This window comes from Elaeis guineensis, chromosome 8 (assembly GCF_000442705.2).
Source record: "Elaeis guineensis isolate ETL-2024a chromosome 8, EG11, whole genome shotgun sequence".
NCBI lineage: Eukaryota > Viridiplantae > Streptophyta > Magnoliopsida > Arecales > Arecaceae > Elaeis > Elaeis guineensis.
In genome coordinates, this window is record NC_026000.2 from 17,075,999 (window position 1) to 17,096,998 (window position 21,000).

General features: G+C 36.1%; 2 protein-coding genes across 8 annotated transcripts; both read right to left on the minus strand.

Moving 5' to 3' along the window:
- Positions 1 to 397: 397 nt before the first annotated feature.
- Positions 398 to 13,439, minus strand: LOC105050037 (zinc finger protein ZAT9-like). 5 transcript variants are annotated; one of them, XM_073242864.1, is made up of 3 exons: positions 13,121 to 13,439; positions 2,226 to 2,293; positions 398 to 2,066 (listed from the first exon to the last, which is right to left on the minus strand). In XM_073242864.1, the coding sequence occupies exon 3, from the start codon at positions 2,062 to 2,064 to the stop codon at positions 808 to 810; it is 1,257 nt and encodes a 418-aa protein (XP_073098965.1). In that variant the 5' UTR covers positions 2,065 to 2,066; positions 2,226 to 2,293; positions 13,121 to 13,439; the 3' UTR covers positions 398 to 807. The 5 variants fall into 5 exon arrangements, with proteins under 5 accessions (XP_073098965.1, XP_073098964.1, XP_073098963.1 ...); XM_073242863.1 differs by lacking the exon at positions 13,121 to 13,439 and adding exons at positions 12,601 to 12,770; positions 12,884 to 13,011 and having other exon boundaries at positions 398 to 2,293; XM_073242862.1 differs by lacking the exon at positions 13,121 to 13,439 and adding an exon at positions 12,601 to 12,960.
- A 1,256-nt stretch (positions 13,440 to 14,695) lies between these two features.
- Positions 14,696 to 20,169, minus strand: LOC105050038 (ubiquitin-conjugating enzyme E2-17 kDa). Of its 3 annotated transcripts, none has more exons than XM_010929894.2 (3): positions 19,920 to 20,169; positions 16,455 to 16,678; positions 14,696 to 15,195 (listed from the first exon to the last, which is right to left on the minus strand). In XM_010929894.2, the coding sequence occupies exons 1-3, from the start codon at positions 20,167 to 20,169 to the stop codon at positions 14,965 to 14,967; spliced, it is 705 nt and encodes a 234-aa protein (XP_010928196.1). In that variant the 3' UTR covers positions 14,696 to 14,964. The 3 variants fall into 3 exon arrangements, with proteins under 3 accessions (XP_010928196.1, XP_019708146.1, XP_019708145.1); XM_019852587.3 differs by having other exon boundaries at positions 19,954 to 20,090; XM_019852586.3 differs by having other exon boundaries at positions 19,869 to 19,997.
- Positions 20,170 to 21,000: the final 831 nt, after the last annotated feature.

Here is a 21,000-nt window from a genome sequence, read left to right on the forward strand (position 1 = left end):
TTTTTTTGTTTTTCTTTTTTCCAAATCTGTTACCAATAACATCAAACTTGATAACAGCAATATTGACACTCAGCAGGGATGAAAGTTGATGACCGATGAATCAGTATATTGAAATCACAGACCAATACTAAACCTGGTAAGAGAAAATTAGTCTTAAAACCAGAATATATTGGTAGAATGTTCTAAATAAAGGGTGGAATTTCCATCGTATTCCTGAAAAGAAGTTCTATTTTCTTTAAAGAGAAAAAGGTGCCATATTCCCTTCTACCAATAATCAAAAAACTGTAGTCTGTGGCCCCTATTCTTCAAATCATATTATTCAACAGAATCATGACCTGAGTAAGTATGTTCAAAGATAAGAAGATTGCAAGTCAACAAAGAGTGATAAAACAATAGGGACAATGGTAAAACTATAAGAACCAAATATAGCTTTTATTTATCAAATTGGTTTCTCCTTAAAAAATATAATAACTATCAGATGTAAATGAGGTCCCCTCACTTGGTCAGAAAGAGAGAAAAACTTTTTTGCCTTTTGGGTAGTTCCTCAATCACCCAACTGCTGCGTCAGATAGCATTTACAAAAGATGGATAAATAAATAAGGAATGGAGGAAAGAAAGCAAAGGTTCCTTTGTCACAACTAAGTTTACCAGCTCCACCAACAACCCAAAAACAACTGGTTAAATACAAAATTTGGAGCTTTAATATCTGATCACCAGGTCATATACCCCACTAAATGAAAAGCCGATTGAAGGTTCAAATGACATCTGCTCTAATCCTAGGATAAAGCGTGATAAAGAATTTCTAGACTATGGTTCTCCACCTTCGAATTTTGGCAGCTCATTGAGGTCAATGTCCATGAACATATTTTTTGCCTTCTGAACACTCTCAGCTAATGGTACAGGTGAAGGTGCTGGTGGTGGTGAGGGTGATGTCGTCACCGGACCGTTCCAGTGCTTCCTCTTGTGGCCGCCGAGAGCCTGCCCTGTCGGGAACGTCGCTTGACAAATCGTGCATCGGTGTTCCGTGGTTGCTGGTTTGGGCACCAAATTGTTTGAATCGACCAGCTCTTCAGCATGGCCCAGGTTTCCATCTTCTGCCTCATCCACTTCTTCTGAATTGTTCTTCTTGTTGTGACTAGCTGTATGACCCCCCAGTGCCTGGTGGGTAGGGAAATACTTGCTGCAGATGTTGCAACGGTATCCACTACTATCTTGAGTTGGTGGTCTAGCTTCATGCACTGATTCCAGATCTTTGATCTTCTTCTTCTTCTTCTTCTTCTTCTGGACATTTTCTTCTCTGCTTGATGCTCCCACATCAATGCACTCGTCTTGGAGCCCATCTACATTCTCAGCGTGCATGGCATCACCTTCAATGTTTTTCTCATCCATCTCTTTTGTCTTCTTCCTATATTGTAACCCACCAGTCCACAGATTGGTGCTCCTTGACATCTGCAACAGGATTATAGCTGCATTGACTACAGAGTCGTCCGACTCGATAATCCCTTTCTCACCTCTCTTTGCAGCTAGCACTTGGTCAGATGAAGAACCAGCACCTATTTGGAGCTTCTTCTTCTTCTTTGTTTCAGGTGGTCGATGCGCTCCCTTGTAGCCTCTGAGAGGATGGCATCTCAAATGACCATACAATGCTTTCAACGAAGGAAAGGTCTTCCCACACTCAACACAAATAGGAGGCTCTTCAGCCTTGTTATCCTCCCCATCCTTGCTTTCGGAGCTCCTGCGACCATCGACTGCTGTGTCAATAACTACGATGTTCCGAGATTCGGTATGATTATCTTGATCATCTGCAAGATCTCCCTTGGAGACATGGTGACCATCAGATGCTCTTCCTAATAAGCTCCGGTCACCTCTTCCTAAGCTCCGGTCAGAAGAGACCACTTCATGAGCGGCCTCTTTGTTCTGCTCGCCGGCCTTCCGAGTCAAGATTCGAATCCGAGGCCGGGGCTTCGCGGGCTTTTCATCTGCAGCGACCGATCCGCCTTCCGGCCCCAATGCAGCAGGCTCACTCTGGTAACAGCTTTCCCCATCCTTGGGATGAGCTCCCATTCCTAGATAACAGAAGAGCTACTAATATAATCACCCAAAGAACAACAAAGAGGAAAAAAAAAAAATTTCTTGATGCCTCCTCTCTCCTTATCGGCTTCAAATATCCCGAAAAACCACTAAACAGAGGAGATCGGACAATAAATACAATAAAAAATCTTCACCTTCGGTGATAAAAAAAAACTGAAATCGAGCTTTTCAAAGATCCCCAGAGCTCGTTCCAAAGAAACACCTGCAAAAACAGAGCTAAAAAGGTTCGGAATCCAAGCGAAACAGAGAAAAAGGAGCTACCTTTTAGCGTAATCTATCAACGTAGAAAGAAACCCATCGACTAAACCAAAGGAAAAAAAAAAAAAAAATGATGGCGGAGATTACCAGAAGAGAACAAGAGAGGAAATAAGTGAGACCCAGTAGTATTCACCAATCCACCAGCTCAAAGGAGCTAGCTTTCCACCAGATTAGATCTAGAAAGGAGTGGCCCGGATCGTAAAGACTGGAAAGATATCGAAAGAGAGCAGAAATCGTCACCCAGATTGGAAAAGACAGCTCCTTAGCTTCAAAGAATAAGAGATGGATCAAAAACTCGTAACCTTCTGGTCTTTTATCCACTCCCAGTGAGAGAGAACAGAGGAGAAGAGGAACCAGTGGCGAGAGGAAAAGGACTCTCCCACGAGAGAGAGAGAGAGAGAGAGAGGAGGGAAGGAGACGAGGGCGTTTCGGGATCGCAGTGGGTCGTGGTCGATGCTACAGCCCAACGAATCCCTTGCTGGCTCTTGCGAAGCTCCGACCTATCGCACGGCTCCTTTCCATGCGCTACCCGATGCGTGCGGGAGTTTTGTTAGGAGTCGGAAACCGACTCACGAAGATAAGACTACAGCCTTTGGATCGATAGAAGATTTAGATAGAATCGAACGCCTTCAATTCCTTCTCTGAACAGGATTGCAATTAATTATTATAATCTTTATTCAATTTTTGCTCTTTTCTTTTGGAGACTCCAACATTGAATGGCTTCGTCCTTAATGGGAGACTTTTCTTGTGGCCAGGACATCGCATCACCACCGTTAAATCAAAAAAATTGATATATCTAAATTTATAGTATATTTTTATGAAATATGCTTCGGGTTTGCAAGACAACGAAAGCTGGAAAAATATAGTTAGAGATATGGATGATCTTTCTCGGCAATAGCATGTTTTTAAGGGTATATCTTTTGCTTGCAATTGTAAAACTTTCAGTCTCACCACAACATTGGATTTGTGCAATAAAAGCTGTCAATGGTACACTACACAGACTATCAAGATAATGATGCATCAAAAACAACAAAATAATCTGATATATTTTTGACTACAATATTGTCTCTGAGTTTTTGATTTACTTCTCATTGATGTTCCAAAATATATTCCCTTTTTTGGTAGGGGCACTAAATCTATTCTAGTTTTTGTCTTGTTTTAAATTAATATTTAAGAAGAGATAAAAAGGGAAGACATTAGGTTTGTCGCAAAATAATGAATTTCCACTCCAAGCCCATATGCAATACATGATAGATTTTAAGGTCACAATATCCTAGATAATCCTTTTTCAACATATCTACATTATTTTTCTTTAAAAACAAAATCTAAACCATATTTGATAAGTATAAAGACAGTTTATTTATAAAAAAAATTATATTTTGACCCTCTTGATCTTGCTCGAGTTGCACTCCCACCACCTCGAATTTATTTATTTATTTATTGGTACAAAGGGGATCAAAGCCTAAAAAAAATCAAAAAACTACATATGTGGAAAATGAACTCTGACTGAATCCACCCATGGCAAGGAAGAAATGAAAGAAAAATCTACGTTGTCCGGCAATCTTACTACTCTATCTCTAGGCTGATTTGCTTATCTATAACAGTGAGTCACTAAGAAAAAAAATCCAATGATGACATGCAGTGACTGATATTTGCAAAAAGAGGGTGAATGTGCTCCAATTCTGCATCCCCTGAGCAATGTTTAGCTATACAAGAGATTCACTTGTGACTACCTCGGAGTCTCCTTCCACTTTAAAGCTAATAAGCCGATATGCAGCTACACTAAGAGCTCTCCATGCCGGCTGGGGCTCTGCCATGGGTACACAACCCGTTTGAAATTTTGGTCCAGCATCTGTTACGTAACTGTCATAATTTCTCATAATGTAGCCAACCCAGCGATTCTTTCGTTCCAAGAAGTACTTTGAAGGGGTACTCAAGAAACCAATCATGGATAAGAGTAAATAGAGCTCATAAAGCTACCGGAATCCCAGTTCTAGAGACCCTAATTTCTGTTGACGGCGATAATCTAGCCTGTAAGTTCCGATGGGGTTGATCTTTTTGTTTTGAAATTGGTTCTCACTTCTTCATTTCCAAATTGCCCAATGATACGAGTGTCCTTGAGAAATCATTAATAAAGCTTTCATTGCATTTTTAATTGGATTTTTTTCAAATAGCATAAGTTTGTAGTCTGGGGATGGCAATTGGATCGGATATGGATTGGATCAACATGCGCCGGATCAGAAAATCATCAACCTAAATTCGATCTGTTTATTAAATAGATTAAAAATTTAGATCTGAACTCGACCTATTTATTAAACAGATAATCCGATACGATCCATTTAATCTATTTATTAAATAGATAAAATTAAGTTAAATAGATTACATGAGACAAACGGATTAAACTGGCTAAACAGATTGAGTTAAATAGGTCACAAACAGATTAAGCAGGTTAAATAGATCATTAAGTAAGTCGGATTAAATAGGTTAGAAATAGGTCGAGCAAGTTTTAAATAGGTTGAATATATCTTAAATGGATTAAACATGTTAAATAGATTAAACAGATTATCTGATTCGATCTGATATAAATATTAAACGGATTAAATAGGTTAAATATATAAAACTTAAATTCAATCTAAATATTAAATGGATTTAACGGATTGATCTGTTTATGATCCAAATTCATTTAACTTAAATCCAGATCTATTTATGGTAGATCGAACATGAATCAGATTAGTGGATCGGATCATATTTTGTCAGTCCTAATATGTACATGCATCAATAAATTATTTAAAAAAATAATTATCATTGAAAAATAAATTTTTTTATATAACAATATAATCTTAAACCAATCATGTTTTCGCATGTGCATAAACAAATTATGCAAATTACATAATAAAGTTTTCAATGCGAAACCATAAATCATGTCGATCTCATAAACAAAGTCATGAATCATTTTTTATTTTACCATACCGTAATTCTTAATAATTATCTCAGATTTAATGCTAAGATCATTTTATATCTATGATAGAATCGTAATCAATATCATGTCAATTAATATAATTCGCTGACAAAGATCCTATGTCGAGTTATTATAATCTACTAGCGAGGGCCGTATACCAAGTTATTACAATCCGCTAGTAAGGATCGTATGTCGAGGTACTTTAACCTGCTAGCAAGAACCATATGTTGATTACTGTAATCCATTGGTGAGCACCATATGCCAACTACAGTAATCATATTTCTTAAATTATATTTTTTGAAATATATTTATATCATAAATAAATAAATAAATCAAAAGATATTATATGACTTTTATAGGGTTTAAAATTCATAATAAATTACTAATAAAGAAACAATCATGCAACGAGTCTTTCCATAACCAAAATATAGATTTTCTAAAAATTGATTTTTTAATTCATAAATAAACTATTAATATTAAAATATGCATAAAATTATATTTTTCATAGAAATAATTAATTTGTATAATATTATATGCTTAATCTTTAATTTATAAAAATACAAAATCATCAATATCAAATATTTTTTTATATTTTATAAAATTTTAAGTATTATAAATAATTAATAATTCAAAAATAAATAAAAAATGTTAGAATTACTTACATCTTTCTCTGTGAACCTTCAAAATTCAGTTATACGAATCAATAGAATCTATTCGAAGCTATTAAAATCCATCATCAACATCTTCAAAATTTAAAGAGAATTGAGAATTGGTTAAAATACAAAAAATCAGGATGGAGGAAAGGACAAGGTAAGCCAGGTAGCAGAGTCCGACTATCAGATCCATCCGAACACAACGAACTTAACTGGTCAGGATCAATTATAATTTAGATAATTCAACAAGAATTAATAGTGACCAGATTCTAGAGATTTTCGATAAGACTTGAGATGGTATCAACATGCCACCGGGATACCACGGCGGTTCAGAGCCTCTTCATTGGGGTTAACTTGAATTAAATTGGACTTTCAACAGGGTTCAAGGTTGGCATAGAGAGAGAAACGAGAGAAAAATAAGAGGGAGACATATATTCTTTCTCTCTCTTCACTGAGTTTTCTTTTCCTTGGCAAACTAGGGGGGGGTGGTCTATAGTCCATGGTCCAGTGAGGTGCTGCAACGTAATCATAGGTTTGATAGGCCTTCAAGGAAGAGGTAGCAGGCAAGAAAGTGCGTGAGCTCTAGTGAGAGGTCGGGCTCGACGAGGTTGAGGGTGTTGTGGCCAACGAGCTTATTATGCTCGATATGGTGGAGCCAGCATTTTGAGGTCTCGATTTTGTGGGGAATATAGGAAACATGCTCGAAGATGGCGAAAAGGCTCTTGTAACCATTGATAACAAGAGAGAGAAGCAAGTGAAGATACGTAGAGAGCAAAAAGGTTCATGGAGATGATGGTGGCCAGCATGAGATGGAGGGTGGCGAAGCCCCTGGGGCAGAGGAGAGTAGGGGGTCAAACATTTTTTCTTTTTTTTTTTTTCTATGCACGGACGTGCATGTGTTCTCTCTGCATAACTTTTTTTTTTTTTTTTTTGGTAAGAAAGAAAAACTTTATTCATTCATGAAACCTGTACAAGATTGCTAAGAAACAGGCTAACAGATGAACAAAAAAAAGGTGTCTGTTTTCATAGCCATCAACCATTGTAAGAAAGAGTCTTCTTTTAACTGCCTTAGCTCAATTTGTCCATTTTTAAAGGTTGGATTAACTATTAACTACAAGTAACAAGGAGCGGATGCAATTTTTGCCAGCCCAAGTGTCGAGAGCCTTCCTCTTGGGAATGGACGTTCTACAAGACGAGCTATATGAAATTCATGCAATTGGGTTATGTAGCAGATTTTGATATATAGGATGAAAGAGGAATCTAAATGTGATTTTCTTTCAATTTAAAATCAATGTTGCTGTTAATAAGATGTGGGCAAGAGTTGCAGAGAAAATAAAAAAAAATGCAGTTCCCCGAGTGCAGTAATTTCTTGGAAGTAGAATTCTAGAGTATTCCTTGTCAATAAAAAGTTAGGTACTTTGCTAGGTAGACCTACACAGATTTATTAAACTACATCAAGAAAGATTTGCATAGCCACCATTTGGGTATAGTACTTGCAAAAAGGAGAATGAGTATGGAAACTTGCATAATTTTTTTTTTTTTTTTCAAAGAATGAGTATAGAAACTATTATCTTAGGTTTAATTTTTCAAAGCAGCCATGAAAAGTTATATGATTATATATAGGTGAGGGTTAAAATATTACTCAACATCAAGATTTGTGGTGACAGCAATGAAAACAACAGTTAATCCTACCAAATTATATAAACCTTCTGATTAAAAATTTCCTCTCATGATTTTTTTTTTTTTGTAATTACAAGTGAACCCCCCATCTAAGATCTATTTTTATCATATAAAAAACCTTGAAGTATAATGATGTATAGACATGGTTAGCAAGCACATGGATGTAGCTAATGAGTCAAAACTAGGTATGGCAATGGATTAGATAGAGATTGAATCGGTTAATATCCGTGGTCTCACACCTATCCCGTAGTTAAAAATATCATATCTAAAATTGTTCTATAAGTAAAGGTACAGATCAGATAAACAAAAGGGGTCGGATCGAGTTGTGTCAGATTATAAAAATTATAAAATAATTATCAATTTGAAAGTAGATTTTGATTAAGATTATATTGGATCGAGTTCGATATAAGATGTACTATTATCTGTATCCGACTCAAACTCGTTTCCAATATTTTTTTCTAGAATCCATATCTGTTCCGAATTTTAATCAGATCAGATAAATTCTACTCTATTTGGATCGGTTCATGTACCTGACGGGTCAGATGAAATTGCTATCTTTAGTCAAAATTCCCTCTAAATTGATGATCAGAATGGTAAACATAATTAGCACCATTTTTGTATGAGTATTTAAGTTTTTTTTTTTATTTTTATTTTTATAGAAAAGGTGGCGATGAATTTTTTTTAAAGCTCACTAAGAAGACATAGTCACTATTATACAAATTAGAAATGAATGGTTTAAAGCATGGCAAGTGTCTAGGGTAAGGTTCCTTCATCATGCAACGGATTTATGAGAAAGAGAGCATAAACTTCTCCATATTGACTTTTACGGCATATATTTACAAAAAATAAATCCCCTCAACATTACTCTTACAACCTTTAGCTTTCTACTATAGAAGTGACAATTACCAAGGCACTAGACTGGAACTTTCCTGTTTCTTTCTTCTCTATTTCTTTTGACCGTTGTAACAACCTTTGCTCTCAGCCTAGCAGACTTGGCTGCCAAGCTATCTTTCTACCACCAATAACAACTATAAATTACTTAATCTGAAGTTAACATTTTCATCATTTTATATACTCAAGTTCTACTATCTTTATCTTCTTTTCTTTGTCTTTGACCGTTCCTATTGCTCCCACAAATTTCTCTGAATGGAAGTCAACAAGTCAATATACTTCCTAAATTACTCGTGGTTGCAAACTAAAAGATGTATTCGGTTCTACTTAGTAGCAATATAAAAATGGTTGGAGCTGTCAATATGCACGGAGAAAAATCCGTCTGGTTATAAATTTGTAATGGGTGTGTAAACGTTAATGAGGTCGTTGTCACTTCAGGCTAGGGACGGAAGGCATGCGAAACAAAGCCGAAGGACATTGAACTGGCTGAAAGGGAGACTCAACCGGAGGGTAGTGAACGGCTTGATCCCTTGCTGCTGCACTGCATAGGGGTGGCAATTTGGTTCGATCTATTGAATATCAGATTTGATCCGATCCGAATGGGATGAATTTTATCCGATCCAATTAAAATCCGAAATAGATATAGATCTTTTAAAAAAAAAATCTAAAGCGAATATGGATCAAGTATGGATAATAGTATGTCCCACCCCGAATCCGACTCGATATATATACACACACAAACCCCCAAATATCCAACACAAAACTCTAGCCACTTAAGCTTTTCGTATTCGACGCTTCGTCTTTCCTAAGCTTCCATATTCGGCCACTCCAAGCCTCCCATTTGATTGAGACTCTTGAGAATGGAAAAGGCAGAGGAAAAATTTAGAGAAAATGAAGAAAAAATCAAAAAAAAAAAGAAAAGAGAAAAAAATTGAGAGGGCAAGTCTTTTTTCTACATAGATGTCTTTTTTTTTTTTTCTTTTTGCTTCTTTCTCGTTTCTTTTCATTATCTTTTTCAAAGATCTGTGGAAAAGGAGAGCATTTGAGGGAGATTAGAGAGTTTCCGAGGTTTCAATTAGATTTTTTTCCTTAAGTATATGAGATTTTGTCCGAGTTGTGGCCGTATGAGTTGGTTCCTTGAAGTTTTGAGAGCTTAAACTTGGTAGAAGGATGATATTTTGTAGGGTTGAAGATTTTTTATTGAAAAGATTTTCTTTGATTACAAAATTTTTAATTTATAGTGCTCTGTTCCACTGTACAAATTTTTTTTTAAACTATATAGAGATTTCGGATATATCCGATCCAATCCGATCTATTTTTGAAGCTCGGCCCGATCCGACCCGATCTGAGATGGATATGGAGCGGATTTGGATCTGAATTTTTCGTTGGTAGAGCGGGTATATATATATCAGTCGACCCGATTCATTGCCACCCCTGGCACTATATGTTATATGACTTCAAATGTAACTCTTTGACGTGAAAAAATTATAGTGATTGGTAATGGATTTAGACTAATGATGGCATGATGGTCCACCAACTTAGTGAAGGATCAATGCAACCACAAATCAATATGTAGGGATGTGCATGATTCAAATCGGATCGGTTTGATGTTAATTTTCCAAATGAATCGATTTGCATCAATTTTCTAAACTCAAGACTGAAACCAAACTGGCTATATAGAAAAATTGATTCAAACTAAATCAAAAAAAAAATATCGACTTGGTTTATTAAGTTGTGGGCTATTGGATCTATATCAAATAGACATCTTATGTGATGGAATAATTGGATAGTTTATAGAATGGGCTAAATAGATAGTTTATGAGATGTGCTAAATGAGCTAAACAGAGAAGTAATAAACCGGTGGAGCTAAAAAAAAATATAAGTGATCCGGGGCGTTTCATATATAATATGATATTATATATCTCTGTATGTATATATATACACACACACTTATGCATCAACTTGGTGTGTATTAGTTTTTCCTAAACCGAAATCAAAATCGGACTAATGTTTTGGATTTCTAAAATTTTTACATCAAAATCGAATCGGATTTGAAAAAATCGATCCAAACCGATCCGAAATTAGTAGTTTGGATGAATTTTGTGATTGGATTGGTTTCTTTGTGTATCCCTACCAACGTGGGATGGAGCAAAAAGAAAGAGGAAAACAACGCAATAAAGGCATGTTGGTTTGTATTTGGACCATAGTTTTTCCATTGGACGGCCCTAAGAGGCCCATAGTCTTTTTTTTTTTTTTTTTTTTTGGGGAAAAAAAGAGAGAATGAAGGAAATACAAAGTGACCTGCTTGGAGACTCACAAAAAGCAAAATCCACAAACAAAAAATTTATTATAAGTGGAGAGGTGATTGAAATAACTTTATATCAGTGACACTATAACGTTCTAAACTCATCACTCAGCCATATGACAAAGCTGCGTGATCCTGGGGAACATACTAAATTGAATGCAACCTCGATGTGACTGGATGACGATAGATTCTCATTTCAAAACAAATCAATTCCCTCTTTAACAAGTAATAAAAAACTATTCAACTGTAAATTTCAATAATTTGGCTAATATCATCGATGTTCTAACCATTCATCCTGTTACCCAAATCTCAAACCATGGCTAGACAATAAACATCCTACAACTGAAAGAAAATATGGAGTGCTATGAAAGAAAATATATATAGAGTGCTACGAGCTGATAGTTCGATAAAAATACCTACACATACATTCCAAAATAAATAATCTAAAGATTTAAAATAATAAATAATCAATATCAAAATAAATATAAATATCATGAATTGATTTGCAAACCATCTAGTACTGCTCAAATAAACTGATATACACATAAACATATACATCATCAATCATCAGATATCCATCTTATTTGACAGAGATATATCATGATATCATTAAATAAAATATTTTATTTAATGGTAGTTTCATGTCTCTTATCTTCCGTTTCTCATTATCATAAGCCAGTTTTTATAATAATTAATCTTATAATTTTGGACTAATCATGATCATACCTCAGATCTTATAATAATTAAGGCCATGATGGCTACGCTACGTGTAAGTCCATGGTGGTTATCTCATACGTAAACTGCTGCCGATTATCCTACACATAAATCTAAGATGGTTATCCCATACATAAGCTCGTAAAGACTATCTCATATGTAAGTTTATGGTAGCTATCCCATATATTAGTTCGTGATAATTATCCATATATAAACTCATGAAAACTATCCACTTACACATCCATATGATTAATCAGTTTTATTCTTACTAAATAAAATATAATTTTACTCTATATATCTGGCTAAATTTTAAAAGTATCATATCCGATGTAATTAAAATCATCGATATCTAATGCATATATACGATAAAGAAATATAACGTTCATCATCCCATGCAAAACTAAAAAAAACTAAAATCAAGAATATATATATATATATATATATATATATATATATATATATATATATATATATATATATATATATATATATATATGATCCCGTACAAGAATGCTAACAAATTCAATTGATTGAGCATTAATATTAACAAACTTATCTTTGATCAACCACCAATAATATTAATTTTTCTAATTTTAGAGTTTTAATATCCGAATTATCCTTAACCTTAAATTCTTCAATCCCATCCTAATTCAAAAAAATGAGATTAAATAAAGGTTTAGGATTTTACATCTGTGAAACATCTTGTTTAACATCTTCTTATCTGGACATTGCACCTCTACGGAATCGGAACTCATAATTAGAAAAAATTATAAAATAATTACAGTCAGCGGTAGAAAATATAAGAGAGTGAGAGAGAAGTAATGGTGTCAAGCAATCTGGATGGATTAGATTGCCGCGTGTTCGTGGCCATGTGGGTCCAAGACCCCCCCGTTAGTATCAACTTAGGGTCCACAAATTAGGAATCTAAGACCCTCTACCAGGTCCCGCTAAGCCACGAAGAGAGAGCAAGAGAGAATGAATAAAATTCCCCACAACAATATTATCATCTAAGAACAAAGTAGGCGAGGGTAGTGGGGCCTGGTACGTACCGGCCGGTGATGGTCCGAGTGCGATGGCTTGCAGTGATGGAGGTGGCTGGCAGAAGAGGAAAAAAATAAACAGAGTAAAGCAAGGGAGGCGATGGAGTGCTCAAACCACGGTGGCGAAAGCCAGTGATGGCGATGACGATATAGGCTAGAAGTCCGGCCTCCGGTTAAGACTGCAACGACGGTAGAGACAGCGACGGCCGGCGATGAGGTGAGAGGAACAAAAAGAAAGACTCAAGATAGAGTCCACCTAAAATAGGAGATGGGAGCAGCTTGGCTCGCTTACCGGCGGTGGAAGCTCTACTACAATCATAAGGGTCGCCAAGAGCTTGACTAGAGCTTTGGCAAGGCCTTAGCATCAAATCGCAACGAAGAAGGCGGCATAGAGAAGAGAAGGATCAAAACAGGGGAGGCTCGCTTAGATGGATTTGGTGACTACCTGGTACTCATCTGGCCGACAACGACGACTCTTCTTAAGAAAAGAAAAGTAGGGAAAATTATTAGGTAAAGGATGAAGTCTAACCTGGGCTCCGGCAGGGTGTTGAAGCCAGCTCGGCGAACCTGTTGCGACGACACCGAGTGGAAGAGAGGAAGAAATAGACGGCAGCGAGGATTGGTCATAATCTTGGAGGGGAGAGGGCTTTATGCATGGATAAGCCCCAGGATTCCGCCCCATAGCCCCAGGACTCTAGCTCCCACCAGGAGTTGGCAATGAAAGAGGACTCTTATTGGGAGTCTGATGTTAGTCTACTCGGTTTAAACTGGAATTGGAGGTGGTTGGTTCAAACCGGAATTGATGGATAGAGCCTCGCAGAAGCAAGCGGAGCTCTTTCGGAGCGACATATACTCCTGAAAGGATGGTAAGAAATTGAGTATGAATTGAGTCAATCCGAATTCATATTCATCTTACAATTAAAAACTCTATATCTATATCCTCTCCATATCTATCTTGGATCAGATTGAATAAAAAACTCATCATATAAATATTTTTAAATAATTATAATTTTAAAAAAAATTCAAATTAAAATCATATCGAATCAAATTCAAGATAGGATATTTCATTCTCTATACATGACTCTCAATCTGCTTTGGATAGTTTATTTAGAACTCATATCCATCTCAAGATTTAAACAAATCAAATCAGACATCCAATGGATCAGCTATAATTATCATCATTAAAATAAAAATGACTAGAAGGCCATCAAGAAATGGATATCAAAGTTTTCAAATTTTTTTTTCCTCCCATATTTAAGAATCAGAATCTCTTTGGATGCCAACATAGCTTGTTTTTGAATAAACTTATTTACACCAAAAAAAATAATTAATTACCGATCAATTGTAATAAAATGATCAGTAATATTACATCGGTCTAAATTTAATTATTTATTTATATATTAATATTTGGAGGGGTCATAGTTGGCCGGTTGCTACCTATGCAAGACATCACATGTAAGCCGTTATTGGGCATAATTTGCTGTTAGTTGGAATCACGCTACTTCCCAAGACTGCAGTCCTGCATTCAACTTTAAAGAAACTGATCAAGGGGACCTTGTGCATTGATGTTGGGATGCAATTAAGATGTTGATTTACGTTGGCTTTCTCAGTTTCAGCCGTACGACCGTTTACGTATCAGCCATTCACTGGACCTTGGGAACCGCCCCCATCCCTCCATCCCGGAAAGCAACACTTATTACGTTACCTCCATCAACGGTACCTTGTGAGTTGTGAACCCACCCACCAGCACACACATCCCCACCCCCACAACACTTCAAAATTTCGCGTAAAGCTAACTAAGGATTTCCCATTAACCATCCTTGCATTTAACCAAGAAAGTTTATTTGTAGTATTTCGAACTTTCATTTACCGCAGATAGTCACCCGTAGAATTCCATTAAAGATTATTGCAGCATAACACTGATGTAAGCTCAATATTATTCATGAAATTAAACTATCAACACGTGAATAACCTTACTCTCAAAAAAAATAAAAATAAAAAACACATGAACAATCTGTAAGACCAGTTGTGTGCCATGACTAAACATGTTCTGAGGCATCATAAGGTTTTACCAACCCAACAATCAGATACGTGACAACATCTCTAGAAAAATAATTCACAATTAGGCAGCACCATCAAACATGCCATGCTAGCGATCATGCACGTTACAAATTCGGGGTTTGGATGCAGAGAGAGCTTCACAATGTGTTGAGAGTTTTACGTACAGAGGACACACCCTCGCACAAAGTGGCATAGTACTGGCCTCCTTTTAACGTCAATAAGCAAAACTACATGTCTTACCATTTACACTAGCACTTAGCCTGGTTTTGGTCCTTGGAGAACAAAGCTCTCTTTACCGCGTTTGCAAGCCCATCAGCCTGTGGCATACTTCTGGGTCCATGCTCTGGCTGTCTCCTCATAACGGGACCTATGGTTCTTGTAAACGTAGGCAATCTCAGGGGCAAGAGGGTCATCTGGGTTGGGGTCTGTTAGAAGAGAGCAGATGGAGAGGAGAACCTTTGAAATGGTCAGTGCAGGGCTCCAGTTTTCCTTAAGAATATCGAGGCAGATGCTGCCATTGGAGTTGATATTTGGATGGTAAACCTGCTCGGATGGATGAAGGGTCATCATCGAAAGCAGTTTATAGTTCTTCAGATAGAAGGAAGCAGATTCAGTGATCAATCAGTGTAAATGAATCTAATGATGCATATAAAATAAACCAAAGAATTCTTTGAAAACAATATAAATTCAGTAGCCCAATATTAGTATGTTGTTTAGATGGAAATCAAAGCTGCAGCTACGCCAGTTTTTGGAGGTCTGGTTATGCGAAACTAGTGAACATAATCATCCTCACTACTAAAATACAAGCCATATATAGCAGCAATTTGAATGCTCTAAATTATAAGGAGGCCACCATCTATGCATCTTGCTTAAAGTTATAAAATCCTAAAATAAATTCTTAGCTTCAAGGACTGAACAATGTAATGATTATAGAGCAAGCAAGAAAAACTTTGGCTAAAACCTAGTAGCAAGGAAAATCAAGATCAAATGCTGATACTCGAATAGCTAAAAAACAAACAATATTTAAAAGCACCAATATTTAATCAGTTCCATGCTCCCAATGATATAATAATATATTCGACACTTTACGATGGTCGTCATAAAATTCTGTTTTATGAAAGTGTTTTAACCTAGAAGGAAAAAGGAACTTTATATGACCCGTACAAGTGATGCCCGTAACTGCTGTGCTCTCATGACAGGAGAGCTCAAAAAAGTACTTATCCTGTGAAACTCACTACATTCTCTCATTTGATCGGCACAATAAGACCCAAGAAACGGGGGTGTAGTTCTGTATCATATTCTAGCAAAAGTGAACACCTAAAATAAGAAATATAAAAAAAGAAGCATGGATGCCTAGGGCATGAAGCAGGTAAGCCCTCTAGCACATTATTTACCTCCATCATTTTATTTGGCAACTACTTGCATGCAGAGTATACATTATTGTAATTCCATAACTCCTTCAATGATCAATTTTCACCGCCAAGAAGTTTTAGAACTAAATTACCTTATTAAGAAAAGCACCTCCTACCATCTTACTAGTTACTATGTCTCATATAATTTTAAATTTCACTGTTTGATAAACTGAAAATTGGCGCCTATGCTGCCTCTGTCTCATGCCAGTTATGCCCTGTTGAATCAGAATACAAGCAGAATAGTTTGCACTACTATAATTTACTGGGATCCCATGGGAAGGCAGAGTACAAATACTATTTGGAATTATCAACTTTAAAGTGGAAAAAGAGGAGTTAAGTAGAATAATAATAATCGGGGAAAAAAAAAAAAAAACAATAAGGCTTTCTTACCTTGGTCTGAAAGTTAAGTTTTGGAGGCTTAAATGGATAGTCAGGAGGGAAATGAATCATAACAAAGAACAATCCCCCAGCATAGGGACTGTCAGCAGGACCCATAATTGTTGCTTGCCAGTGGAACAGATCCTCCCCAACAGGCCCAGCACTACATGATGTTGGAGGATCCCTTTGCAGATCCTGAAGCTCCTTCTGAATGCGTTTGCTAGCCATAATGCCTCCTAATTCAAATAGAGGGTACAACAACAATAAAAAACACAACTATCTAGTTTATAACTACAAAGATATAAGACTGCAAATATACAATGAATTCCAAGATCCAGTGTATGACTACTAGAACAGTGCTAGCATGACACCGCTCTCATACAAAAGATACAAAACTGAGTTGTGATTTCATGTCCCTCCTGCTGGCAGGCTGCATGATATCAGGTACCGCTTGCCAGTAAGAGGGCCAAATGAAAAGTCATGCATCAAGTGTGCAAGTTTCTGTGTGAGATTTTTGTCTCGATGAAGCATATCCCATGACAACAAACAGTAAGCAAACATTCATGCTGCACATCAGAAACAAACAATGCATGTTGCATATCAGAAGTAAAATGTCCAAAAACATGTTTGAAACCAATGAACAATGAATTAGAGATGATAAGTTATAAGCATAAATAAAAAGAGATGATATTAAACAGTGGCTCTGGAAAATAAATTTTCTACCAAAAATTGGGAAAATCTCACAAGATACACAGGGCAAGGGACCCACAACTGTTAACCAGTCTCTACAGATCATAGACTAGCAATAGATATTTCATAGACCCAATTCAATACATCCTAGGTGCCTATATTCATTTGTCATGTCCAGAATTATCATACATCCTCTTTTTAATTCAAGTGAGTAAAGCCTCAATGCCTCACCAATAACCTGCCGTAATCAGAAAACCTAATGACTTAGTTATTAATGTATGTATGTATATAATATGGCTGATCAAGCAATTTAATACAAAGGAAATAAACTAAACTGAACTAATTGTGCATGCAGATAAACTGCTACTGAGATAATCTGGCGTCTAAAACATAAAGAATCGAAGCAACAAATACTAAATGATAAGCCCAAGCTTAAGACTACACAACAGTAAACAGCAGCCCTAGTTATGTAACCCCGAAAGATGCAAGGGATTAAGTTTGATCTCAATAATGTGCATGTCTTCAAGCCTTTCTCTTGGCTGCTAGCTTGAAATAACCTCAGATCATTCTCAGAATTGGCAAACACCAATACTAATGCTGTGCTGTGTCAGCAAGAGAGTAATTAAATTAAGAAAAGGGAGAGACAGAAAGAGGTACCACAAGAATGAGGAGAATAATATGAGAAATCAGAAGAACGACAGCAAGTTTAGCAGCCCGCAACCTTATGCTATTCTTAAGAATAACTTGCGACATCCTGAATCATCACCAGATAGCTACATGTGCGTCCTCCATTAGTAAGTTATCTGGAAACTTCTTCAGTGAGGACTCAGACATGAACAAGCTGGCTAACGGAGCCTGATAATAGGTTTAATAGATTACAACCTTTAACCCTGGTCATAGTTAGTGTGCTGGTGACTCTATAAAGGACTGCATGTAACCCTCTGTTTGGTACAAAGGATGGATATTAGAGAAAGGGTGGGTAGAGAAGAAAGAATGAACGAAAAAAAGGATAAATGGAAGATTCATGTATTTGGTAAAATATGGAAGGATGGATGTGAATTATTTTCCTTCTATGTTTAGTATGGAAGGAATAAAAGAGAGGATGAATGATGTTTGTATGATATTTTTACTAATCTATCTTTTGATTATATTATTATTATTATTATCAATTTATAACACTTATTTATACTAAAGAAATATATCAATATATAAACTTATAATATTTATAATTTAAAACTATATAAATATTTTATTTAATTAATTTAATAAATAATTTTCTTAATTAATTATATATAAATTTATTTATTTATATATATTAATTATATAAATAATTAATTAATTTATAATTTAATTTAAATAGTTAATTAACTTTTACAAATAGTTAGAAGATAATTCTAATTTTTATTTATAATTATGAAAATGACATACTAAATTAAAACAGCTAGCAATGAAATTGAATAATATAGAATTAATAGTATAGAAAAAATAAAAATATATTTAACTAAAATGAATGAAAAAAATGAAGAAATATTATAATTTTATCAAAAAAATTAATGAGAGATAACATTATCAATGTAGAAACCCACCCATCATACGCTCCATCCATCTTTCCTTGCATCATTCCAAAATAAGAGGATGCAAATTGGTAGGCCAACATAAATGAGCAATCCCTCCTTTTCATCTATCCTTAATTTTTTTGAATCAAATAGTAGATGAAGGCCACTTATCCTTCCAACCCATCTATCCTTCCTCTCATGATCCCAACCAAACACAAGGTTAGGGTTGAGATGGATATGTTTCTGAACAGTTATGTGGTTGATTTGGACATCAGGAAGGGCCTACAGTGGCTGCTTCAACAGCGGACCAAATCAACCCAATTAAACCAATTCTGAGCTAAGTCGGCCCTTGTTCAGGCTTGTGGCTGGGAATTCAGACGGTTGTGGCTGTCTGCATGAAGAACTAAAAGGAGTTGTTCAAGGGCCTTTTAGAGACTTATTTGAAGCTGACTTATGCTGGTTGCGCACAGAAACAGAGGAACAGAAAAAAAAAAAAACATTCCAAGAAGAAGAATGGAAAGGAAAAACAAAGAAGAGTTGCTCCAGAGTTCAGAGCGAACTTACACCTTGTTCAGGCCCTTTACAGAACCTAAAGCCCCTAAGTTAGTTCAAACTGGAAATTAATTTTAAGGGGCTCAAAATACGAGACATAATTGAAAAAGCTGGGAAAGTCCCATCCGTCTCAGGATAAATTAAAGCTGTCTATTCTTAGAAAGAAAGAATAAGAGTGGCTAAATTTTCTGAAGAACAAGCAAAATATAGTATCAGGAATCACTATAACTCTCGAACCCAATTAAAAAGATAAACTAGTTCAAAGAAAAGTCCATCCTAAATCCAAGATTCCGAAGAGCTGAGCACAAATTAAACACACAGAATGCAAATATGCTATCAGGAACTCCAACTTATAACCAAAATTTGATCGAGCTTGAATAGAACTTTCTAATTCCATCACAACAATACTCACAAAGAAGGAACAGGGAAAAGAATTCCAAATCCCTATATTCAATAGTCAGAATGTCACCAAACCAAAAATATATTGGCTTCGATTTGCTTAAGATATAACCTAATCTAACATAGTCACAACAAACATAAAGATTTAAGCAGAACAAGGTCGGAAGCAAACATAACGCGAAGTGCAAGACATCTGGTATCAAAAGCCGGTACAAATCAAAACAACTACCGTTCGAATCGAAGATAAACGGAGTGAGAATTGCTTAAAGATGAGACGAACCCGATAGAGACTTGGAGAGAGAGGCCTCAATCACCTGGAGAGGGGAGAGAGAAGGAAACAAGAACTCAGACGGAAAGATAGGTAGTTTGTGCAAAAGGGCGGGCGGCGGGCTTTCATAGAGGGCCAAAGATCCGGTCACCGCCCCGCCGTCGTGACCCCATCCCGGGAGGAGTTCCCGGTTCAGGAGGTCGAGAGAACTCCAGCTGGCGGTCCCATGGTGGCCGATAACGGCCATTAAGGGCCCGTTCATGATTTAACGATCTAATAACGGAGAATATCTACGTGGCGAAGTTTTACTGGCTTTGTATGCTGTGTTTAAGCCAGGCCCCGGCCCGTCCGCTTTTGGAAGCTTCTAGTGACGACCCACGCGGGCAGGTTTCTTTTAGACAAAAATGATTCCGGGCCACGTAGTTTCTAATAACATGCCGTCAGAGATGAGGAAAAAGAGGAGAGAACTGGGAGCTTTCGTTTCGGGTAAGGCAAGCAAAGTTGAGCCATCTGAAATTTTCGGAGGCCCATGTAGAAGGTTCTGGTTTAAGAAGAGCAGCTCATCCCAAATTTGAGCTGTAAATCAATTAATCAACATGTTTGAAAAGAGTTGCAACCAACGTATTTATATATTTTATATAATAAATGTATGTTCTATGTCAGCTTTAGATCACCTAAGACTTTTTGCGTTGTTCAAAAATATTTTAATTAAATTAAGATGTCGACAGCAGAAAAACCACTATTGGCATTATTTTTCAAACATATTTGTACATGCATGTATGTGACCACCATTGCATCTATTTAGATACTTGATATACTTTGTTTTGGGGATGGATGTTTAGATACTTCAACAAACATATAATAGATATATACATGATGTATACGTTCACCTATAAATACAATTTATCGTGTATGTGCATAGATATGTGTATATTGTAATAGACATACGCATTTGTATGCAGATATATATTTAGATGTATTACACTTTTTTGTTAAACAAATACATATATTCTTGTATTGGTGATGCGTATTTGTTTGTTGAATTCTATTTCATTTGTAGAATAATGTATTATATTCCATCCAATTCATGATA

What these genes read in the sequence shown, in the direction of transcription:
- LOC105050037 (XM_073242864.1), bottom strand. Translation starts at nt 2,064, where the DNA reads ATGGGAGCTCATCCCAAGGATGGGGAAAGCTGTTACCAGAGTGAGCCT.
- LOC105050038 (XM_010929894.2), bottom strand. Translation starts at nt 20,169, where the DNA reads ATGAACGGGCCCTTAATGGCCGTTATCGGCCACCATGGGACCGCCAGC. An exon ending in TCTCTCCAAGTCTCTATCGG is followed by an intron (nt 16,679 to 19,919) that starts GTTCGTCTCATC and finishes TATTTGAATTAG; the next exon opens with GAGGCATTATGGCTAGCAAA. An exon ending in AACTTAACTTTCAGACCAAG is followed by an intron (nt 15,196 to 16,454) that starts GTAAGAAAGCCT and finishes CCATCCGAGCAG; the next exon opens with GTTTACCATCCAAATATCAA.